Consider the following 26,384-nt stretch of genomic DNA (forward strand, 5'->3'; position numbering starts at 1 on the left):
ATGAGTTTTAAATATGCATTAAGAATGCTGTTGGGATTTAAACTGGCAGAGCAGATCGATGAGCTGAGTGGCCTAATTCTGCTCCTATGCCTTATGGTGTATCACTGAAAGTAAAGGAACTGTGCTTTCTACTACTTTGATGCCTGGAGCTATCTTCTCCTTGGTGGGAAGAGGGGACCCACTGCTTGAAGAGTGGCTATTGGCAGCTAAACTCCCTGTGGAGGAAAAACAAGGAAGTGAACTAGTCTTTGAAGATTGGGCAGTTGTAGTATAATCTACCTCTAGTGAGAGCATTCGTGGTTAATTTTCTCTGACAGGGCTTAAGGTCTTTGCTTGAGTTTAGGACGTCAGGGTCAGCAAACCCAACACCATCACAGTCCACTCTCCTTTGTGTTCACTCACTCTGGTTGACTACTTGCCACTTCTCTTCCCCTTCCCATCAGAATCTATACATTACCTGCATCTGGGTCCCCACCTCCGTCCTTTTAGTCCATGATCCACACTGCTCTGCTATCTGATTCCTTCTTCTTCAACCCTTTACCTCTTCCAATTATCACTTCTCAGCTTCTGACATTACCTCCTTTCATTGACACTGCCCCTCCCACCTACCCTCCTCCCCTCACCTGGGCTCACCTATTTGCTTCCAATGTGTGCTCCTCTCCCTCCACCTCCAATTTTATTCTAGCTTCAGCCTCTTTCTGTTCCAGTCCAAATGAAGGGCCTCAGGCTGAAATGTCCATAAGATATTAGAGAATTTGGCCATTCAGCCCATCGAGTCTGCTCCACATTTGATCATAGCTAATCCACTTCCCTCTTAATCCCATTCCCTGTAAACGTTCACACTGTGATTTATCAAGAATCAATCAGTCTCCACCTTAAATATACCCAATGACCTGGCCTCCACAGGCGCCTTTGGCAATGGATTCCACAGATTTACCACCATTTGGCTAAAGAAATTCTTCATCTCCATTCTAAATGGACATCCCTCTATTCTGAGGCTGTGCGCTCTGGTCCTAGATTCATCCACGATAGGAAACATCCTCTCCACATCCACTCATTCAATGCCTTTCAACATTCAATAGTTTTCAATGAGGTTCTCCGTCATTCCTCTAAATTCCAGCGAGTACAGGCCCAAAGCCATCAAGCGCTCCTCATGTGATAAGCCTTTCATTTCCAGAATCATTTTTGTGAGCCTCTTTTGAACCCTCTCCAATGTCAGCATATCCTTTCATAGATAAAGAGCACAAAACTGCAAGTGAATCTGCATCAGTGCCTTATACAGCCTCAGCATTACACCCTTGTTTTTATATTCTAGTCCTCTCGAAATGAATGCTAACATTGCATTTGCCATCTTCACCATTGACTCAGTCTGGAAGTTAACCTTTAGGGAATCCTGTACAAGGACTTCCAAGTCCCTTTGCACCTCTGATTTTTAAATTTTCTCCCTGTTTAGAAAATAGTCTATGCTTTTATTCCTTCTACCAAAGTGCATGACCATACACTTTCCAAGATTATGTTCCATCTGCCACTACTTTGTACATTATGCTAATCTAACTCCTTCTGCAAACCCCCTGCTTTTGCAATACTACCCGGCCCTCCACCTACCTTTGCGTCGTATGCAAATTTGGACATGAAGCCATCAAATATGTCATCCAAATCATTGACATAGAATGTAAAAAGAACCAGTCCCAACACTGACACCTGCAGAGCACCACTAATCACCAGCAGCCAATCAGAAAAGGCTCTCTTTATTCCCATGCTTTGCCTCCTGCCAATCAGCCAATGCTCTGTCCATGCAAGTATCTTTCCCGTAATACCATGGGCTCTTACCTCATGTGCCTCATGTGCAGCATCTTGTGACAGGCCCTCTGAAAATCCAAGTACACAACGTCCACCAATTCTCCTTTGTTTATCCTGCTTGTTATTTCCTCGAGGAATTCCGACAGATTTGTCTGGCAAGATTTTCCCTGAGGGAAACCATGCTGGCTACAGTTTATTTTATCATGTGCTTCCAATTCCCTGAAACCTCATCCTTACCAATAGACTCCAACATCTCGCCAACCACTGAGGTCGGATTAACTGGCCTATAATTTCCTGTCTTCTGCCTCTCTCCATTTTAGAAGAGCGGAGTAATATTTACAATTTTCCAGTCATCCGGAACCATGCCAGGATCAAGTGATTCTTGAAAGATCACTAATAATAGTTCCAAAATCTCTTCCGCTACCTTTTTCAAAACACTGGTGTGTAGTCCACCTGGTCCTGGTGTCTTATCTACCTTCAGACATTTCAGCTTTCCAAACACCTTCTCCTTAGCAATAGCAACTGCCCTCACTCATGCCCCCTTACACTCTCGAACTTCCAGCATACTACCACTGTCTTCCATAGTAATGACTGATGCAAAATGCTTATTCAGTCCATCCACCATTTCCTTGTCCCCCATTATTACCTCTCCAGCGTAATTTTCCAGCAGTCCACTATCTACTCTCGCTTCACTTTTCCTCTATATATATCTGAAAGACTTGTGCGGTGTCCTCTTTGATTGTATTGGTTGGCTTACCTTAATATTTCATCTTTTTCCTCCTTTTGGCTTTTTCAGTTGCCTTCTGTTGGTTTTTAAATGCTTTCCAATCCTCTAACATCCCACAAATATTTGCTCTACAATCTGTTTTGCTTTTATGTTGGTTTTGACTTCCTTTGTCAGCTACAGATACATCATCCTGCCTTTAGAATACTACTTCTTTTTTGAGACGTATCTATCCTGGTCCTTTAGAATTGCTCCCAGAAAATCCAGCCATTATCTGCCATTATCCCTACTAATGTCCCTTTCCAATCAACTTTGGCCAGCTCTTCTCTCATTTCTCTGTAATTCCATTTACTCCACTGTAAAACTGAGACATCTGACTTTAACTTCTCCCTCTCAAACCACAGGATGAATTCTTTCATATTATGATCACTACCTCCTAAGGGTTCCATTACCTTAAGCTTCCTAATCAAATCTGGTTCATCCAGAATAGCTGAACCCCTAATTAGTTCAACCACAAACTGCTCTAAAAAGCCATCTCATAGGCATTCTATAAATTCTCTCTCTTGGGATACAAAATCAGCAATAACATTATCGAAATCCCTCATGACTATCGTGGCATTATCCTTTTGACATGCATTTTTTATCTCCCATTGTAATTTGTAACCTGGCTACTGTTCAGAGGCCTGTATACAACTCTCATCAGGGTCTTTTTACCCTTGGAGTTGCTTAAAATCTACTCACAAGAATTCTTTATCTTCCAGTCCCATATCACCTAAGTATTTGCTGTCATTTTTTATCAACAGAGCCCTGCACCCCCTTTGCCTACCTGCCTGTCCTTTCAATACAATATGCATCGTTGAAAGTTACGCACCTAACTATGATCTTCTTTTAGCTATGACTCAGTTTGGGCACAACTTCATGCCTGACAATTTCAAACTGTGCTACAAGATCAACTATCTTATTCTGCACACTGTGTGCATTCAAATATAACACCTTCAGTCCTGTATTCATCACTCGTTTCGACTTTGTCCCACCTGTTAGACTTCAACTCAACGCACTGATGACAGTTTTGCCCTAAGGTCTGCCTGTCCTTTCTGACAGTCTCGCTACACACTGCCTCTGCTTGTATACCAACTGTACCATCCTCAGCCCCATCACTCAGTTCTCCCATCCCCCTGCCAAATAGGCTCAAATCCTCCTCAACAGATCTAGGAAACCTGCCTGAAAGGATATTGCATCCCCTTGGGTTCAGTGTAACCTGTCCCTTTTTTACAGGTCATAACTTCAGCAGAAGAGATCCCAATGATTCAGAAATCTGAATCCCTGCCCCCTGCACCTGTTCCTCAGCCATGCGTCCATATGCAAAATCATCCTATTCTTACCCTCACTGGCCCATGGCACAATCCAGAAGTTACTACCCTGGAAGTCCTGTCTTTCAGCTTTCTACCTTGCTCCCTATATTCTCTCTTCAGGACCTCCTCCCTTCTCCTATCCACTGTATGTCATTGGTGCCAAGACCTCTGGCTGCTCACTCCCCAGCTTTAGAATACTGTGGACTCAATCCGATACATCCCTGACCCTGGTACCTCAGAGGTAACATACCATCTTGGTGTCTCTTTCGTGTCCTCAGAATCTCGTATCTATTCCTCAAACTCTGGAATCCCCTATCACTCCTGCACCTCTTCTCCCCTCTTCCCTTCTGAGCCAGAGCACCAGACTCAGTGCCAGAGGCCTGGTCACTGCAGCTGTTCATTGCTGAATGTCGATTGTTCATTTTTCTCCATAAAGGCTGCCTTGACCTGCTGAGTTTCTCCAGTGCTTTGTGTATGTTGCTCAAGATCTCCAGCACCTGCCAATGATAACTCATAACTCTGCCAATGATCCAAGCACTTGTACCAGTTCGATTACGTTATTGCCAAGAAACTCAAAACTATTCACATCACCCATGCCAATCACTGCTCGATTTAATACTCTACGGTCATCTCTGTCAGATGGCCCAAAATTAATGATAAAACAATGATAAGAACAGAAATATTTACACAAGGACAACAATGTTAAATGTCTCAAGCATTCCTTGAAGATGGTGCCTCACATCAAATCTGATAATATTCCACCTACACCAACAGCAGGGCATCTGATTCCCCAGAAATCCCACAATCAGCACTTATGAATAATCTCTTGGCTACTCTCCCAGAAATCACCAGGCTGGTTCAATGTAAGTGATGAAGAGATTCTGGAGTTAATTAGCGACAAACACAAGGCAGCCACCTGCTTGGAAACTGCTCCATGGTCAGCTGCAGCCATGGTCCTACATAAAATTGGTAACCTAAAGAGCAGATGGTGAATGGAAAGGAGTGCAGATTCTTCAGCTCTATCACGATCATCTACAGCCAAAAGATGTATCAGCTCATCATGCTGAGAGCAAAGAACAGAGAATACCTTATCAAGGATAGAGAAGCAGACAGTGCCTACTGGAAGGAATATCTCAAAGACCTCCTCAGACACAGCTCAGCCCTTGACATGAATGTCATAGAAACATAGAAAACCTACAGCACAACACAGGCCCTTCGGTCCACAATGCTATGCCAAACATGTACGTACTCTAGAATTTACCTAGGGTTACCCATAGCCCTCTATTTTTCTAAGCTCCACATACCTGCCCTTGACCTTATTCCACAGCAACATATGCAATCCAGTATAACCAGCAGTTCAAGCTAATAAGTGGGAAATGAAGCCATCCGAGATGCAATCACTCACAAATTTAGCAACAATTAGGGCACTATTCCCTGGAACCCAGGAGAATGAGGGGAGACCTTCTAGAGGAATACAAAATTGTGCGAGGTACAGATAAGGTGAATGAACGTGGGCTTTTCTCCGGAGATGTAGGCACAGAATTGGGCTATTCAGCCCATTGAGTCCACTCCACTATTTGATCATGTCTGATTTATTTTCCCTCTCAACTTCAGTTGAAGTAGAGGTCATTGGTTTAGGGTGAAAGGTGAAGCGTTCAAGGGTATTCTGAGGGGGATCCACTTCACTTTGATGGTGGTGTGAGTGTGCAACAGGCTGCCAGTGGAAATGGTAGAAGTGGGTTCTATTGTAACAGTTAAGAGAAGTTTCGATATGTACATGGCTGGAAAGGTTTGGCAGGAGGTGTCCAGGTGCAGGTAGATGGAGATAAGCAGAGGATTGGGTTGGTGAGGACTGGATATGCCAAATGTCCTGTTTCTATATGGTAGTACTTTATCATTAACTGTCTAGATGATGACTTCATTCCACTCCAGTCCAGTGGGTCCTAAGAAAATAAGTGTAGGGATTGCAGACCCTTCCATAGATGGGGCATGAAGTGCCATGTGGAGCGGGCAAGAGGCCATTGCATTGTATTGTCCTCCCAGTTTTCTGTGTGCTCCTAGCACAGGGCTGAGGGGGTTCTCAGCAGCATCTGTGTTTCATTTCTCCACACTGACAGCTGCGGGCCAGGAATTCGAGGAGTCAGTGGGGATGTTGTCCCCAGTTTTGAATCTCTCTGCCTGGTATACAGCTCAGCACAGAGGGGCTCCTTTGGCATCTGTGGTTAACGAGGTCTGCCCAGCACTGCTCACTAAACGTAACGCAGGCCCCAACGCCGCACACATCGTCCTGGGAGAAGATACTGATAACTTAACCTTCTAGTGAACTTGGGATGGAATTAGGAACTTTGTCCCTTCTTTATGATGATGTGGTAGCCCAACTAAATGCAGCGACAATGAAGGTGGCAACTTTCCAGTGGCCTGAGATGCCTTCACTGGGTTGTCCACGTCTTATAAGCAAGGAGCACTACTGTTCAGTAGATCAAATGTTTACCCTTGACTTCAAGTTCTACTTGCACTATTGAAAGTGAAGGTGGATTGTATCATGGGGGTCTGCTTTCACCTAGAGACGGTTGCAGAGAAACGAGAAGTGGTCCATGTTTTCCAGTACCTCACTTAAACCACTGCTGTGCTGAGAACTGTGCTAGGCTGGAATCCCAGAGCCTGGAAAGGCATTTGGAAACAATGAGGATGAAGAGCATTAATCTGAATCTGGAAGGTCCTGTCAAGTCTTCTCAGGACTGGCACCAGTGGAGACTGCAAGACAGGCATTGAAGAGACGTTGTAGAACTGTGCTTTGCCACTGATGTGACTTCCAATGTCAGGAACAGCAGGTACAAAATGGCACCACTGTTAAAATGTAAAATGGTTTATTATCGTCACATGTACTGAACTACAGTGAAAAATGTGTTTTGTATTCCATCCATACATTACAACAGTATATTGAGTGGTACAAGGGAAAGTAATTAGAGAACACAGAGAAAGGTGTTACATACATAGAGAAAGTGCATTGCAGGGAGACAATAAGGTCCAAGGTCATAATAAAGAAGACTGTCAGTTCAATAGTTCATTTTATCCTGCCGTGTACAATCTGTGTGCTATCAACAGAGATATCATCAGTCCATTTCACTGGCAGCATTAACATCAACACTTTGCATGAGAATCAATCAAATAACATATTCTCAGAGATGACTACTGCCTTGGTCTGTGACAGCTGTGCATCCCTTCGATAACCTTGCAAGATGGGGGTTTGCTTGGTTTAAGGTCAGCCTGGTGTGACATGAATCCCCGGCATTATTAACTGGGACACATTTCCAGCCATGAAACAAGAGCACAGACACTACAGAAGCATTTCAGGCAGTGACTGATGCAACACCATCTATCTTTATCAAAGCAAATAACATTCTGAACCAAAATTGAAATCTCTCCTGGGGAAGGTATGCCCTCTACTAAAGGACACCCAATATCCTTGCAGGCAGACTTGCTAAAACTATTGGGCAGGGGGATGGGAAAGGTGAGTGATAGGGCTGACGATGGGGCTGTTGGTATACAAGCAGAGGCAATTTGCCATGAAAAGGTCAGGAAAGACAGAAAGATGATAAAGCAAAATTGCGGTCAGTGGAAGAGTTTGCAGCGTAATTTGGGGTAAAAATCGAAAACAATGATGAACACAGGACTGAAGGTGCTATATTTGAATGCACACAATATACGAAATAAGGTAGATGATCCTGTAGCGCAGTGAGAGATCGGCAGGTACGACGCTGTGGGCATCACTGAGTCGTGGCCGAAAGACAATTATAGTTGGAAACTTAACATTCAAGGATACACACTGTATCAAAAGGATAGGCAGGTAGGTAGAGGTGGCTTTGTTGGTAAAAATTAAAATCCGTAGAAAGAGGTGACATAGGATCTGAAGATCGTTGTGGGTAGAGGAACTGCAGGGGTAAAATGATCCTTATGGGAGTTATATACAGGCAACCAAACCGGGCTTCAAATTACAAAGTGAGATAGAAAATGCCTGCCAAAAGGACAATATTACAATAGTCATGGGGGAATTCAATATACAGGTAGATAGGGAAAATCAAGTTGGTACTGATTTTGGACCCCAAGAGAGATAATTTGAAGAATGACTATGAGATGGCTTTTTAGAGCATCTTTGTGGTTGAGCCCAGCAGGGAATCAGCTATTTCAGATTGGGTGTTATGTAATGAACCAGATTTGATTAGAGAGCTTAATATAAAGGAATTCTTTGGGGACAGTGATCATAATATGATGGAATTCAACTTGTAATTTGAGAGGGAGAAGCTAAAATCAAATGTATAGGTTCAATAAGTACATTTAATGTCAGAGAAATGTATACAATATACATTTTTTCTTCGCAAACATCCACAAAACTAGAGAAGTGCCCCAAAGAATGAATGATAGCTAAGTGTTAAGACCCCTCCACTGAGCACTCGAGCGTGCAGCAAAGCATTAATATTACAGTGGAGTAAAGGGAATACAGAGGCATGAGAGAGGAGCTAGCCTAAATTGATTAGAAGAGGACACTAGCAGAGATGAAGGCAGAACCTTGGCTGGAGTTTCTGGGAGCAGTTTGGAAGGTACAGGATAGATACATCCCAAAGAAAAAGAAATATTCTACAGGCAAGTTGACAGTACTGTGGCTGACAAGGAAAGTCAAAAATGACATAAAAGCAAAAGAGAGGGCATAGAATAGAGCAGAAAATAGTGGGAAGTTAGAGGATTGGGAAGCTTATAAAAACCAACAAAAGACAATTAAAAAGCTATATGGAGGGAAAAAATAAAATATGGTAAGCTAGCCAATAATATCAAAGAGGATAGTAAGTGTTTTTTCAGATATATAAAGTGTAAAAGAGAGGTGAGTGGACACCAGACCACAGGAAAATGATGCTGCAGAGATAATAATGGGAAACAACAAAATGGCAGATGAACTGAATAAGTATTTTGCATCAGTCCGCACCGTGGAAGATTCGACCAGTATGCCTAATCTTTGAGAATGTCAGGGGGCAGAAGTGAGTACAGTTGCTTTTACAAGGGAGAAGGTGCTTGGGAAACTGAAAGGTCTGAAGATAGATAAGTCACCTGGATCAAATGGACTACACCCCAGGGTCCTGAAAGAAGTAGCTAAAGACATTGTGGTGGCATTAGTAATAACCTTTCAAGAATCACTAGATTCTGGAATGGTTCCGGAGGACTGAAAGTTTGCAAATGTCAGTCCGCTCTTCAAGAAGGGAGGCAGGCAGAAGAAAGGAAACTATACGCCAGTTATCCTGACTTCAGTGGTTGGGGAAATGTTAGAAATATAGAACCATAGAACACTACAGCACAGAAACCAGGCCATTCGGCCCTTCTAGTCTGTGCAGAAGCTTTATTCCGCTAGTCCTATTGACCTGCACCCAGTCCATAACCCTCAAGACCTCTCCCATCCATGTAACTATCCAATTTATTCTTAAAACTTAAGAGTGAGCCCTCATTTACCATGTCAGATGGCAGCTTGTTCCACACTCCCACCACTCTCTGAGTAAAGAAGTTCCCCCTAAACCTTTCCCCTTTCACCCTAAAGCCATGTCCTCTGGTACTTATCTCTCCTAATCTAAGTGGAAAGAGCCTACTTGCATTTACTTTGTCTATACCTCTCATAATTTTGTAAACCTCTATTAAATCTCCCCTCATTCTTCTACGCTCCAAGGAATAAAGTCCTAACCTGTTCAATCTTTCCCTGTAACTCAACTGCTGAAGCCCTGGCAACATCCTAGTAAATCTTCTCTGCACTCTTTCAGTCTGACTGATATCCTTCCTATAGTTAGGTGACCAGAAATGTTGCAGTCGATTATTAAGGATGAGGTTTTGGGGTATTGGGAGGCACATGAAAAAATGGACCAAAGTCAGAATTGTTTCCTCAAGGGAAAACCTTGCCTTATATATTTGTCAGAACTCTTTGAGGAAGTAGCAAGCAGGACAGACAAGGGAAAATCGGTGAATGTTGTGTACTTGGATTTTCAAAAGGCTTTTGACAAGGTGCCACACATGAGGCTGCTTAACAAGATAAGAGCCCATGGTATTACAGGAAAGATATTAGCATGGACAGAGCATTGGCTGATTGGCAGGAGGCATAGAATGGAATAAAGGGAACCTTTTCTGATTGGCTTCTGGTGACTAGTGGTGTTCTGCAGGGGTTGGCATTGGGACTGCTTCTTTGTATGTTGTATGTCAATGATTTGGATGACACAGTTGATTGCTTTGTGGTCAGGTTTGCAGACAATGCCAAGGTAGGTGGAGGGGCAGGTAGTGTTGAGGAAGCAGGGAGGCTGCAGAAGGACATGGACAGATTAGCAGAATGGGCAAAGAAGTGGCAGATGGAATATAGCGTCGGGAAGTGTATGGTCGTGCACATTGGTAGAAGGAATAAAAGTGCACACTATTTTCTAAGCAGAGAGAAAGTTAAAAAATCAGAGGGGCAAAGGGGCTTGGGAGTCCTCGTGCAGGGTTCCCCAAAGGTCAACTTGCAGGTTCAGTCAGTGGTGAGGAAGGCATGCAATGTTAGCTTTCATTTCTAGAGAACTAGAATATAAACGCTAATGCTTTATAATGCATTGGGGTGTCCTCACTTGGACATGGGAGATTTCTGGGATCATTTTCCTAGCGGTATACATTCCACCTCAGGCCAATGTCAATCAGTCTTTAAACGATCTGGATGAAGAGACACTTTCGAACGAGGGTGGATGCGACGTCGGATGTACAACAAGTCTGGCAGGGTTTGAAGACGTTACTTCCTACAAAGTGAAACCCAATAGCATGAATGACAGCGATGCTTCACTACCAGATGAACTCAACACCTTCTATGCCTGCTTTGAAAGGGAGAATATAACTACAGCTGTGAAGATCCCTGCTGCACCCAGTGACCCTGTGATATCTGTCTCAGAGGCCGATGTTAGACTATCTTTAAACAGGGTGAACCCTTGCAAGGCGGAAGGTCCCAATGGGTACCTGGTGAGGCTCTGAAAACTTGTGCCAAACAACTAGTGGGAGAATTCAAGGACATTTTCAATCTCTCACTGCTACGGGTAGAAGTTCCCACTTGTTTCAAAAGGCTTTAATTATACCAGTGCCTAAGAAGAATAATGCGACCTGCCTTAATGACTATTGCCCGGTAGCACTCACATCTACAGTGATGAAATGCTTTGAGAGATTGGTCATGACTAGACTGAACTCTTGTCTCAGCAAGGATCTGGACCCATTGCAATTTCCCTATTGCCACAATAGGTCAACAGCAGATGCAATCTCAATGGCTCTTTATATGGCCTTAGACCACCTGGACAATACAAACATCTATGTCAGGATGCTGTTTATCGACTATAGCTCAGCATTCAACATCATCATTCCTACAGTCCTGATTGAGAAGTTACACAACTTGGGCCTCTGTACCTCCCTCTGCAATTGGCTCTTCGACTTCCTAACTGGAAGACCAAAATCTGTGCAGATTGGTGATAATATCTCTTCCTTGCTAACGATCAACACTGGTGCACCTCAGGGGTGTGTGCTTAGCCCACTGCTCCACGCTCTCTATACCCATGACTGTGTGGCTAGGCATAGCTCAAATACCATCTGTAAATTTGCTGATGATACAACCATTGTTGGTAGAATGTCAGATGGAGATGAGAGGGCGTACAGGAGTGAGATATGCCAACTAGCGGAGTGATGTCACATCAACAGCCTTGCGCTCAAAGTCAGTAAGACGAAAGAGCTGACTGTGGACTTCAGGAAGAGTAAGACAAAGGAACACATACCAATCCTCATAGAGGGATCAGAAGTGGAGAGAGTGAGCAGTTTCAAGTCCCTGGGTGTCAAGATCTCTGAGGATCTAACCTGGTCCCAACAGATCGATGCAGTTATAAAGAAGGCAAGACAGCATCTACACCTCATTAGGAGTTTGAAGAGATTTGGTATGTCAACAAATGCACTCAAAAACTTCTATAGATATACCATGGAGAGCATTCTGACAGGCTGCATCACTGTGTGGTATGGGGGGGCTACTGCACAGGACCGAAAGCAGCTGCAGAGGTTTGTAAATGATTCAGCTACATTTTGGGTACTAGCCTACAAAGTACCCAGGATATCTTCAAGGAGCGGTGTCCCAGAAAGGCAGTGTCCATTATTAAGGACCTCCAGCACACAGGGCAGGCACTTTTCTCAGGTAGGAGGTACAGAAGCCTGAAGGCACACACTCAGCGATTCAGGAACAGTTTCTTCTCCTCTGCCATCCAATTCCTAAATGGACATTGAACCCGTGAACACTACCTCACATTTTTAATATATATTATTTCTGTTTTTTTGCGTGATTTTTAATCTATTCAATACATATACTGTAATTGATTTATTTATTTTTTATTATTACTTTGCTTTTTTCTTCTTCTTCTATATTATGTATTGCATTGAACTGCTGCTGCTAAGTTAACAAATTTCACGACACATGCCGGTGATAATAAACCTGATTCTGATTCTGATTCTGAGTATTGTGAGCAGTTTGGGATCTTTATCTAAGAAAGGATGTGCTTACATTGGAGAGGGTTCAAAGGAGGTTCACCAAAATGATTCCGGGAATGAAAGGCTTATCATAAAAGGAGCGTTTGATGGCTCTGGGCCTGTACTCACTGGAATTTAGAAGAATGAGGAGAGATTTCATTGAAACCTATTGAATGCTGAAAGATTGAATGGATGTGGACAGAATGTTTCCTATAGTGGGGGGTCTACCACCAGAGGCACTTCAGAAGAGAGGGACATGTTTTTAGAGATGAGTTGATGAGGAATTTATTTAGCCAGAGAATGGTGAATCCGTGGATTCACTGCCACGGCTGCTGTAGTTGCCAGGTAATTGGGTGTACTTGAAGTGGAGGTTAATAGATTCCCAATAAGTCAGGGCGTTAAAGGTTACAGAGAGAAAACAAAGAATGGGGTTGAAGAGGAAATGAATCAGCCATAACCAAATGGCGGAGCAGACCTGGTGGGCCGAAATGCCTAATTCTGTTCCAATGTCTTATGGTCTAAAAATGCCACAGATGCTATTTCCTAAAAAAAAAAGGAGCAAAAGCAGTTTTTATTCCCAGTTGGCCAAAGGAACAAATGAATCAGAACAAAAAGGTATTACTTAAGGTGGCTTGACAGATCGATATTTGTTGTGACATCACTGCATTACTGGCAAATCTCTAGGCTGTTCACAATATCTAATAGGTAGAAGGCACTTAATGAAAAGATCGCCGAGCAGGCAGAATCTCATTGTCACCAGAATGCAAGTTAAAGCAGGGGTGAAGGCACTTGGGAAATAATCACAGTGCAGCAGACTTCTGCTCTGGAGCTTAGCAGCGTGTCCTCAGCACCATATGCACTTTCCCCATACACACTCAGCGCAGACTATAGGGAGAGGAGAAGACTTGATTGAGAAGTCAGACAAATTTATAAAAGCCAATTAGCTCTTAAAGGAATTACATTTTAATCCATGTTTCAGAACAATTTAGAAGATTAACTGATGATTGTTTTTAGATTTTGAAGTAGCATTAAGGGATTTGTGCAGCACACACAAAATGCTGGAGGAACTCAGCAGGTCAGTCAGAATCTATGGAAAAAAGTACAGTCTTGGGCCCTGACCCTTTGGCAGTCCTTGGACTTCCAGCATATACAGATTTTCTCTTGTTTGTTAAGGGATTTGTGCTTTACTTCTGGCCCCCTAATTTTAAATTGATCCTCTGAATGCGACATTTTGCCCTCCACGTTTTATCTAAATGTGCAGCAAGTCTCTGTTGTTCGAGCAGTCACGGGGATGTATGCAAGAAGTGAATGCCTGCCTGTAGCTTCTTCAGTACTGGTGAGGTCAGTGCCTGTGCTTGAGTCTTGGGAAAAAACAAGTTGATGTCTTTTGGGAAAAGCATATCAACTCGATCCACTCATCCCCCTGTTTCTGGTTATGACTGTGATACACACAAAATGCAGCCTCTACAGATTTCAGCATTTCAGGCCGAGACCCTTCGTAAGGATTGGAAAGGTAGGGGGCAGAAGCCAGAATAAGAAGGTAGAGGAGTATAAGCTGGCAGGTGAGACAAGGTGAAGGGGGAAGGTGGGTGGATCAGTGAGAAGGGATGATATAAGAAGCTGGGAGGAGGTAGGTGGAAGAGGTAAGGGACTAAAGAAGAGGATATTTAATCGGAGAGGGCGGTGGACAATGCGATAAAGGGAAGGAGGTGAGGAAGGAGATGGCTGTGTTGCCCTACATTTCCAGCATCTGCAGAATCTCTTGTGTCTATAGTTTCTAGTGTGCTTAGTTACTGGGTGGTCAGGAAGATGAGGCAGAAACAACTCCATTACTGGAAGGTGGTGCACGTGTGGAAATAACTCTGCAGTGCAGTAACACAGGGTGCTGCCCTCCTCCAGTTTTACAGCCACTACTGTACCAACCACCGGCCACATTTAGAGTCAATGCTGCTGCTAGCTAGCATGGAGGTGGGTGAGTAATTTCCAAGTCATTCAAGCTTGATGCCGACACCATTATGAACAACTATGATCAAGTCTACGCACATAATTTGTGTAACTGTCCTCTGTCACCGCAACGTTCTGGAGACGTCACTGGGAGATGGTGCTGCAACTTTTGTTTCCTTTGCTGCACAAATGGACTCTAGCTTCCACAAAAATTGACATTGCTGGTTGGTTTGCTCAGTCATAAGCTTGGCCCAGCTTCCTCTCATCATTAGCATGCTAGTGATATTAATGAGGCTGTTGCTAACAAGCCTGCAGATCTTCACCCAGTCCTGATTACCTTCAGCTGGAGAGATCCTGAGCTAATCATCCAGCAGACAAAGAGTTGACCATACTTGTGTTTTTCTCACAGAGGCCAGAGCAGGGGATACAAGTTTCCTTGTACATTCCAAAGACATAAAGTTCGTGTCAGTGAGTTGTGAGCGTGCTATGTTGGTGCTGGAAGTGTGCTGATTCTTGAGGGCTGCCTAGCCCAATCCTCACTGACTTGATTTGATTTAACACTAACAATGCATTTCACTGTATGTCTTGATGGGACCCAGGGTGAACTGCAAGTCTGGATTCAGAACTGGTTTGTCTACAGAAGACAGACAGTGAGGGTGTGAGGCTGTGATTCTGGCTGGAGGCGCGTGACCAGTGGGGTTTCACAGGGATCAGTGCTGGGACCTCTGTGGTTTGTGATATTTATCAACGATAGGGATGAAAATGCAGATGGATTGATTAGCAAGTCTGTGAATGACACTAAGACTTGTGGACAATGTAGAGGACAATCAAAGAATACAACAGAATGAAGATCAGTTACAGATATGGATACAGAAGAGGCAGACGGAATTTGATCTGGGCAAATGTGAGGGTTTGCAGTTTGGGAGATCAAAGGAAAGGATGAGATATACGGTTAATAGATACATAGATACTTTATTGATCCCAAAGGAAATTATAGTGTCACAGTAGCACTACAAGAACACAAATATAAATATTAGAAGAGAAGAAGAAAGAATAAAAAATAAGTTACCACAAACGGTCTCACGGTGGGGGGGTGGTCATGACTTCCCCAGCTATAGGTTGACTCATTATGGAGCCTAATGGCCGAGGGTAAGGATGACCTCATAAAACGCTGTTGTCTTAGTCTATTACTAAAAGTACTCCTCTGTTCAGCCAAGGTGGTATGCAGAGGGTGAGAAATATCGTCCAGAATTACCAGGATTTTCCGTAGGGTCCTTTGTTCTACCACAGCCTCCAGTGTGTCCAGTCTATAACACAGCCCGCCTTTCTAACCAGTTTATTGAGCATGTTGGCATTACCTTAACAGCAGTAAGGGTAGATCCCTTAGTAACAATGAGGTACAGAGGGATCGTGGGGTCCAGATCCATAGTTCATAGAAAGACGTTGGCACGTGGATACAGTGATAAAGAAGTTGTATAGCATGTTGACTTTCATTGGTAGAAGTGCTGATTGAAAGAGGATGGAAATCATGCTGCAATGACTTAAAAATTTAGTAAGGCTGCACTTGGAGTATTGCATGCTGTTCTGGTCACCCTTCATAGGAAGGAAGTGGAGAGAGTGGAAGAGTGCAGAAGAAGTTTTCTAGGCTGTTGCCTAGATTAGAGGAAAGGCTGGACAAATTCAGGTTGTTCTCCCTAGAGCACTGGAGGATAAGGGGAGACCAGATAGAGGTTCTACTAAATTTATAAGAGGCATAGAAAGCCAGCTAAAATCTCTTCCCCAGGATAGGAGTGTCAAACAGCAGAGGACATGCTCTTAAGGTTAAAGGGGAGAAATATAAAGCCAAAGTGAGGGTTTTTTACGCAGGGTTGTTCAGTTTCTGGAATAGGTTGGAGCAACAGGTCGGTGGAGTTTAAAGGGCTTTTAGATAGACACATGAAGATGAAGGGAATGGAGGGATGTGGATGACACACAGGAGGAAGATATTCAGTATAAATCAGCAGCAAGACCAAAACAATGCTGTGGTCTGAATGCCCTAAATGGTGCTGTATTTTTCTAAATTCAGGGCCACTTTATTAGGCATACCTGCTTGTTAATGCAAATATCTAATCAGCCAATCATGTGGCAGCAACTCAATGCATAAAAGCATGCATACATATTCAAGAGTTTCAGTTGTTTTTCAGACCAAACATTAGAATGGGCAAGAAATGTGATCTAAGTGACCTTGACCACGGAATGATTGTTGGCGCCAGATAGGGAGGTTTGAGTACCTCAGAAACTGCCAGTCTCCTGGGATTCTCACACACAACATTCTCTAGAGTTCACAGAGAATTGCGTGAAAAACAAAAAAAAAGATCGTTTAGTGCGCAGCAGTTCTGTGAGTGAAAAAGTCTTGTTAATGAGAGAGAGGTCAGAGGAGAATGGCCAGATTTGTTCAAGCTGAAAGGAAAGCAGCAGTAACTCAAATAACCGCACGTTACAAAGTGATGTGCAGAAGAGCATTTCTGAAGGTGCAACACATTGAAGCTTGAAGAAGATGGGCTACAGCAGCAGAAGACCGGGAAAATACACTCAGTGGCCACTTTATTAGGTACAGGCTGTAGCATACTGCGCTGAGTTTACGTTAACTGAGAACACACCACAAATCCCAGTTAGACCATGAGAAACTTTGACAGTTACCCAGCTTTTGAACTGAGGTTTGATACCTGGTCCATCACAAACCCTCCCAATTGTATCCCCTCTTTAGATCATCCTCATTAACTCCAGCCAAGCCCATCTGTCCAGGAAAATATTGCTCCTGCTTTTCCCATGTTCCCACTTAACTACTGTGATTGTAAATTGCCACCCTTTCCTCAAGTGTAAACCTCCAGAAAACCAAGATATACCATATCCTATATGTCCCTTAACTATCATTCCCATCCTTGCCAACTGACCTGGGCCCTGATCTGCTGGACTTCAAGTTAAATTATTCAAAGTTAAATCCATTTGTGCTCATGTCCTCTGTCAGGGAACAGGATCTAATAACTCTGAATGGTCTGGTACAAGTACAGAATGGAATAGTCTTTCTCCGTGCTATGTAATTCTAATTATACAACCTCCCCCCACTCTTATATTTGCCCCCTGCATTTGTTACCCTTCTGTTGCCATGCCCTCAGCTGCCCATGTCCTACTCACCACACCCCTCCTGACCAACAGTTTGAACACAGCCATTCACAACGTTCACTTACAGCGGGCTCCTGCTACTTGCGTATTTTCTTGATATGAGCAGCGGCCAGTTATGACAAGTTCTGTAAGTTCATGTCAATGTTTGTATTAATCTTGGTCTGACAGACCAGTGGCCAGTTTATCTATCTCATTATGATCTTGCACCCTATTGCCTACCTGCACTGCACTTTTTCTGCATTGTACCGCTCTATTCTGCACTCTGTTACAGTATTATCTTGTTCTACCAGAGCTCCATGCACTGAATTGATCCATATGAACAGCATGCAAGGTAATTTTTTCACTGTACCTCTGTACATGTGATGATAATAAACCCAATTCCAATTTTGAAATCAACATTTCTTCCTTTTTTACACTATTCCGAAATATTTAATAAATCCGACTAACACAAAACATTAATTTTAATAATGAGTTGCAATGTGATAAATCATCATATTACAACTGAATTGTTGATTCTATTCATAGAATCACAGAAAGTTACATCACAGAGGCATCCACCTGACCCCGCCGCCCCGTGTCCAGGACAGAAAGAGATTTTAGAGTAATCCCAGTTTTCAAGTCTCAGTCTACATCTTGCTGACTGCAGCTTTTCCAAGTACATTTCAAATGTGGTGAAGGTTTTTCCACCTGCTCAAGGGGTGTGCTCCAGATTTGCATTCATCACTGAGTGAGTGGATTCTTTTTCAACTTCTTTTTAATATCTGCTCCTCATTATTACTATCTACTCCGCCCTGAACAGCCATCTAGCAACCTCAGTCAAACCTCCCATAGACTTCTTTGTTCCAAAGAAGACAATAGAACATATAGAAGATAGCACAGTACAGCACAGTACAGGCCCTTCGGCCCACAATGTTGTGCCGACCCTTAAACCCTGCCTCCCATATAAACCCCCACCTTAAATTCCTCCATATACCAGTCTAGTGGTCTCTTAACCTTGACTGTCTCTCTCATTCCACAGCCAGGCAACACCACCCTGAATCCCTTCTGCAGTATCACTGACACAATCAGCTCCTTTCAAACAATGTGTTTGTCTTTGACTCTTTCAAAACTAGTTAACATTTGATCATTCCAGGAGATGGTGTTGAAACAGAATATTTTCCTTGCGATTGTCTTCCTTTTGTAACTGAGATGTTTAAGGAAGTCTTTCAATATTTGAGACTTTCTATGCACTCAAGATCTGATTTCTGTTTTTTAGGTTAGCAGTCTGTGATAAATTTCCTCACTCTTGTTACTATGAGATTTTAGAATTAGGAAGTAATTTGATAGCCTCTATTAGAAATGATGGTTCCTAAGGTTGTCATAGCCAGGGGTGGTAGTGGGGATAAGCTCCCACTACCTATAAAGTGCTCCAAATAGTGTGCGTCTCTAACAGCCTCTGACAACCAAGTCCAACTCTTGGCCTTCATGTGTGGCTTAGCTATTGGGCTCGGCAGAACTGTTTCTATTGACAAGAGAAGGGGCAAAGGTGGACCACTGTCGCCCCAAAAAATCAGTTGCTTCGGACAGGTGGGGCTTGACAGCCTTGGATGGCAGCCCGTCTAAGAAGAAAAACTCTGATTTTAAACCTCTGCTGCCTTGCAGCCATACCCACCCGTGGGAAAGTCTTCGGGAGTAAACTCTGAAGAGAAAATCCAGAGCCGGGTTCCCTGAGGCAGTTTGATGCTGTTTACAACTTCACTCTGGCAACCCCTGTGACGACACTGGTGCCAAACTGTATCAGCGCTTGCCCTTCCCTTGGACTACATCAGTGACGTGGAGATGGGGAACCCGCTGCAGGGGCAACAGACGGTTCTTCAAACCTTCCCACCCAGGCTTGCACCCTGGAGAGGACACAGTCCACCGGAGGCACAAACACATGATCCCCTGGGATCGACAGCTACTATTAGAAATTATGTATAAAATAAAATTTTTAGTGAAACAAATTCTAAAGCTGCTTCCAGAGATGACTCTCCCTCCTTGGTTCCATGTTAAAAAGGTCCAGAGTTGTGCAGCCCACAAGTCAAAGTTGGTGTCCACTACTTTGTTCATGGGGTTTTGGCCATCAAGTGAAGCCTGATCGTCCGGGAGAGCAGAACATCAGAATATTTCACGTCATAGCGAGGGGAATTTCTGTTTCCGTTCAACTTTTCTTCAGGCCATCCCCATAGATAGTTCCTGTGCAAGATCACGAAGGAAGGCAGATGATTTTTCTTTGGACTTCCTACCCATCTAAAATGCCTTGTTGTAGCTTGTGAAGACCTGATAAAAGGCCTTTCTTACCAGAAATTCATTATCATTATGTATTTCTTCTGGTTACTTGGGAAGGTAACAGTCTTAATTTTTTTAAATTTAGAAACACAGCCCAGTAACAGGCTCTTCTGGCCCAGTGACACAGTGCTGTCCAATGACACCATGTGACCAATTAACCTACTAACCTGTCCGTCTTTGGAATGTGGGAGGAAACCACAGCACCCGGAGGAAACACATGTTACCGCAGGGATAACAAACAAACTCCTTACAGATAGTGCCTGGGTCGCTGGGTCGCTGGTAATGTAACAGTGTTACACTAATGATGCACAACATGCAATAGTCTGAAACTGGTGCTACAGGAGCACGGAAATAATGGAAAAATGTTAGGCAGCATTGTTATAGAAAAGTAATCATAACATACAGTACTGAACATCTAATGGCGTCAGAGAGGGCAACCATTCATCCTGATTCTATCATTTCTGCACCTCAGCAAAGTCATTCTTGGTGTTACCACAATAATACTCCATTCAAAATAAACGTAAATTCCATTGTACCTTTCATTACAATAACTTGGCAAGGTCAAACATCAAATAGAAATGCTGGATTAACTTTTCACTGGTTCATGGCTAACCAATCTGCTGTTCAGCCTGATGTGATTTCACAAAGATTTTATTTTCGAGCACAAAGGCTTCACAGCCACGAACATGTGAAATATTTCACCTATTTTTTTACCTGCTCCTAACCTGTAATTTTTGGGTAAGTAAAACATTTTTGATGTCTGAAATGTAGGGACAAAAACTACTGGTCTTAATAAGTTTGCTATTTAGAATTTAAAATCTATGCTTAATGCTTGTTGTGAGAATTTTTAACTTCCCACTGAGGATCTTGTTTGGCTGACACAGCTTCCACTAAATTTACAATGGCCACTGGAAAATAATCCCTTCTATATCTCCATTGGAATAAGTGGTCCTGGCAGTATCTAGCTGTTACAAATTAACTATCCATTCATCTACCTGTTGTGAGATTTTGGCAAAATGAATGTGACAAATTTTCTGGTTCAAAGGTGTCTAATAATATGAAAAGAAGGACTGCACAGTGCAGGTTCAATATAACACTGATGTCGCTGGATAATTTTAACATCCATAATATGCTACCTACTTTGTAAGCAAAACTATCAAACACTTCTATTCTGTCTTGGGGTCATGATAACGTCTGGGTTATATTATTGAGTATAGGAGCAAAGAGGTCCTTCTGCAGCTGTACAGGGCCCAAGTGAGACCACACCTGGAATATTGTGTACAGTTTTGGTCTCCAAATTTGAGGAAGGATATTCTAGCTATTGACGGAGTGCAGCGTAGATTCACGAGGTTAATTCCCGGGATGGCAGGACTGTCATATGTTGAAAGATTGGAGCGACTGGGGTTGTATAGAAGGATGAGAGGGGATCTGATTGAAACATATAAGATTATTAGGGGATTGGACAAGCTAGAGGCAGGAAACGTGTTCCCGATGTTGGGGGAGTCCAGAACCAGAGGCCACAGTTTGAGAATAAGGGGTAGACAATATAGAACGGAGTTGAGGAAAAACTTTTTCACACAGAGGGTTGTGGTTCTGTGGAATGCTCTGCCTCAGAAGGCAGTGGAGGCCAATTTTCTGGATTCTTTCAAAAAAGAGTTAGATAGAGCTCTTAAAAATAGTGGAGTGAAGGGATATGGGGAGAAGGCAGGAAAAGGGTACTGATTGTGGATGATCAGCCATGATCACAGTGAATGGTGGTACTGGCTCGAAGGGCTGAATGGCCTACTCCTGCACCTATTGTCTATTGTCTATATCAACAACTGATTTAATGGGATGCATTACATCAAGGCTGAACTGTTGCTCTGGAATGCTCTGCATAACCCTAGCAGGATGTCCACAAGAAATTTATAGCCAAATACTTTTGAGATATGGAGGCTGCCAATTTATGCACACATGCTCCTACAATGTGATGGCAAGGTGAACATAATAACCAGGTGGTGTATTCTGAAAGCTGAGCGTGGGGGTTAGATACTAACCAGGGCAGCAGAGATCATTATTTGTGTTTTTTTTGAAAAAAATAGCCATAGGATCTTTCTAAAACTTCCTGAAGGAGTAAATAAATCTTCCATGTAATTTCTCCAGAAGACACCATCTTTGACAATGCAAGCACTCCTCTGTTACTAAACTGATTGCTACCCTCGTCTCTGAAGTGAGGCTAGAACCCATAACCTTCCACTTGGAGCATTGCAAGTATGAAAATAACTGTCATGGGCAGGCATGACCAACACATTTCAAAATCACTGCACAACACCATAATGCTTTCAGCTTAGACAGGTAACATCAGTACTAAAACTTCATCTAGTTCCCATTGGTTACGTCCCTTCTTTTCAGGTTTGGCTGGTGCAGAGAGCCCTTTGGACGTCTTTCTCCTCACACCCGCCAGGTTTTTGAGACACATCTTTAGTATAACTTAATGACTATATCCTGATTAAATGTCTGGTCATTTTGATTGAGATTGAGCTTTTCAGTAAAAAAGATCTACTTGTGCATGAACAATCAACCAAAGTAATGGAATGGTTTAAGTGCAGTAAACTCCTCAGTTTAGAAGGAGCTGAGAATTACACTTTACAGCTCCAAGCATTGCTGTAAACATCCTGTCCTACAAACAGAATGTGCGTTTTAATGCCAGCACCTCTCTACAATATATCAGAGTGCACACATGAACAAACAAGCTTCCATCCAAATGACACCTCATCAGAATCCCCGATGAGAAAGCTGACAGCACAGCTTCTGCCGTTACACCTTCCTCACTGAGAAGGCATCACCGACAGATGGAGTTTCAACCAAAGCTGAATCTTCTTTTAACCAATGGGCGTTCCATCATCAAGTTTCACCTTACATCCCTGAATTTGCTGGTTCTGAGACAATGCTAATTGGCGATTTACAAATTGCAGTTCACTCACCCTGACAACACTCCCAAAACAAGATTAAGCATGAAGAAAGAGCCGATGACGATCAGAGGAATGAAATACAGCCAGTTCCATGTGTTTCCCGAGGCATCATTGGCCTGTCAAATAAATAAGAGAGAGAATGCCAGTGAAATGAGAGAACAGGCAAGCACGTTTGTGTAGGCAGCTCATTTTGGCTGCAAAATTAATTGAGGCAAAAGTAAATAAAGTCAAACACAATATTCAATACAGATGAATATGTGCAAAGTATTCTTGTTTTGTTAACTATAACCAGATACCCCACCTCATTAGATATTGTTGTAATTAGACCATTTAAATGCAACAAGCCACTTATTCTTTGTAGTGTCTAAAGTTATTTGCGTTCATTCCATAAATATAATGACTGAAGGCCTTTCATTCCTTTGAGCAGAATATATTCCAATCCTAAAAAGTAGATTTGATCACTGTGCAGAACCAAGTCTGTACCATTAACACGGCCTTCTTTTCAACTTGAAAAGTCACAGGAAACTCAAGAAAGAGTGCAAAAGAAGCCTGGAGTCCCTCGAACACAACCCCCCCATTACGGTTGGCCTTATCATATCACATCATAGCCACGCTGATTGCCGGCCTCAAGTCGATCCTGCCTGATCCTTGTGAACTTTGATTTTCTTGATCTCAGTTTACACACATTCAGTGTCATTCACAACTCTACTGGGCAAAAAATTATGAAGATCCACAACTCCATCGGAGACAAAATACCTCTTCATTTTCGTGTTAAAGGGATACCTTTTTATTCTGTCTAGAACTTCAGTTCAAACCAATGGAAATACACTCACAATATTGAGGCCTCCATTAGTCTTGCAAGACCATCTCCAGGGCGCAGGCCTGGGCGACGTTGTATGGAAGACCAGCAGTTGCCCATGCTGCAAGTCTCCCCTCTCCATGACACCAATGTTGTCCAAGGAAAGGGCATTAGGGCCCACACAGCTTGGCACCAGTGTCGTCGCTGAGCAATGTGTGATTAAGTGCCTTACGCAAGTACACACACACTGCCTCGGCTGGGGCTTGAACTCATGACCTTCAGGTCACTAGTCCAATGCCGTAACCACTTGGCCACGTGCCCACATGCTCACTACATACCTTTCAAAATCCATCAGATACAGATGCATTTTAATGAGATCACCTTCAAGTTTCTGAACTTGAGAGTTTATGTCCAGTTAGCTGAATTGTTTACTATAAGATCACCCTCTCCTCCTAGAAAATCTCTTAGAGCTTCTTTGTAGAGGTAAACAAGAGGATGAATGGGGTGGGGAAGTGGATGTTGTCTATATGGGCTTTAGCAGGACCAATGACAAAGTCATGTGTAGTGGGCTAGTCTGAAAGGTTAAATCATATGAAATTCAGGGAGACACAGCTATATGGATTCATTGTTGTCTCATTGAGAGGAAGTAGAGTGATGGTTGAAGGTTGTTTCTCATACCGGAGGCTTCTGAATAGTTTTGTGCGACAGGAATCGGTGCTGTGATCTTTGTTTTTTATGTGAGCGATTTCGATAAATTTGCAGATGATACGAAAATAAAAGTAACATAGATGGTGACGAAGCCTATCAAAAATTACAGGGGGATCTTGATCCAAGGATGTGCCAAGGTTTGCTACTGGCTTTCAATTCAGGTACATTAGGAGTGTTGCATTTTCACAAGTCAGAGTAGGACTGAAACAGTGAATGGTCAGGCTCTGGGAAGTGTTGTGGAACAGAGGGACATGAGAGCATGGATATATGGTTTGCTGAAAGGGAGGTGAATAAGGTATTTGGCACACAGGCCTTCATCAGTCAGTGCATCAAGTATAGGAGTTGTGACATTATGTTGCAGTTGTACAAGATGTTGGTGGGACCACACTTCTATAGCTTTGGTTACCATTTTGTAGGCAAGTTATTGGTAAACCAGAAAGAACAAACTTATGACAAACAAGAGAATATTTGCAGATCTGCAAGTCCTGCTGAAGGGTCTCGGCACAAATCGTCGACTGAACTCTTTTCCATAGATGCTGCCTGGCCTACTGAGTTCCTCCAGCATTTTGTGTGTGTTGGACAGATTTATGAGGTCGCTGCCAGGGCGTGAGGGCCTGAGGAGGAGATTGGGCAGTGTGGGAGTTTTTTCCATTGGAGCACAGGAAAATAAGGGAAGGGGAACTAAATACTAGAGGGCATAGGTTTAATAGGAGCATTAAATGATTTAAAAGGATATGAAGAACAACTTCTTCATGCAGAGGGGGATCAGGTTATGGAATGAGCTGTCAGAGGAAGTAGTTGAGGAAAGTAACTAATATTTAAAAAACATTTTGATAAGTACATGGATAGGAAGAGTCTGGCGAGATATGGGCCGAATGTGGTCAAATGGAACTAGCTTGGGCACTATGGTCAGCATGGACAAGATGGGCTGAAGAGCCTGTTTGCATGCTATATTCATCTATGACTCTAAACAATATAGCAAATCTTCACCGCGCTAACAACAAAGACAGATATTTCCATCCTTAATTAAGGAGGTCAAATGCCTTTGGAATGGTATGGCCTCACCTTACACATGCTCCCAAATTTAATTTTCCATTAGCCTTGCAATAAGCGCCAGTGTTCCCTTTTCTATCAAATTATCCACAAGCCACTTTAGCTTATCTCTTGTATCAGGTCATCCAGATCTCCCCTGTTATTGTGGTTGGTATCTGTCTGTCTCGGAGGACAATGAGTAATGATCGTCATCATCTCAAGCCTGGGCTGAAGGTACGGAGATCCTGAGATGCCCTGTTGTCAAGATCTCCCCTTGACCTCACCAGTGTAGTCCAAAGGAAAGCTTATGAAGCAATATGTTTGGCACCAGCTTGGCTGCAGGATCTGCTGGAAGGATGTTCAATGATGTCCAGCCGTCTTAGGGCTCCACTCCGGATTTGCTGTCTGGGTTCACTCCCATAGCCTTCGTCTCTCCCGAGGCTGCCCTCAAGGCAGTGGGGCTATTTACCCATAGCTGGGGACCTGGCTCACGAGCACCAGGGTGTGTCCACGCATCGGTGGGCCCATGTGCTATGTGTGCAGGGGCCAGATCTCCCCTCCATCCTCTGAAGTTTAGCCTGAGCCCGAAAGAAGTTCAGCTTCTGTGTGGCACCAGCGAGGAGACACCACGTGAGGCTTGCTGTTGGAGAGGCTTTGTGCTGGAAGGGAGAGACTGACACATTCAGCTCTCCCCCAAACCAACATTTAATTGTCAGATCATATTTTCCGATTCTTCCTGTCAAAGATGATCCCCTACATTAAACTTCATCAGCCACATTTTAACCCACTCATATAACCTGTCTATATCCATTTAGTTCTCCTTACATCCTTCTGACAATTTATCATCCCACTTTTTCATGCATCCGTAATCTTAGTCCTTGTATCTAAATTGTTGATCGTTCTATAAGCAGCAGAGATATCCCACTGGTTAAAGTTTATCAACCTAAACTTGATCTGTTTATTCCAACTCTCTGCTTTCAGTCAGTTAACCAGCTAATAAAATGCTTGCCCCTATCTCATTAGCAAAATCCAGCTGTACTACATTTACTAATTCGTTTCAGTTT

At 43.1% G+C, this 26,384-nt stretch overlaps 1 protein-coding gene across 2 annotated transcripts in view; it reads right to left on the minus strand.

The window, feature by feature from the left end:
- Positions 1–26,384, minus strand: part of cacna1ba (calcium channel, voltage-dependent, N type, alpha 1B subunit, a) — a 927,013-nt gene that overhangs the window by 337,311 nt on the left and 563,318 nt on the right. For both annotated transcript variants that reach the window (XM_072240685.1, XM_072240684.1), the window contains exon 9: positions 22,794–22,897. In XM_072240685.1, the coding sequence (XP_072096786.1) occupies positions 22,794–22,897 (104 nt within the window). The remainder of the gene's footprint in view (positions 1–22,793; positions 22,898–26,384) is intronic.

Source organism: Mobula birostris, chromosome 22 (genome assembly GCF_030028105.1).
Source record: "Mobula birostris isolate sMobBir1 chromosome 22, sMobBir1.hap1, whole genome shotgun sequence".
Lineage (NCBI taxonomy): Eukaryota > Metazoa > Chordata > Chondrichthyes > Myliobatiformes > Myliobatidae > Mobula > Mobula birostris.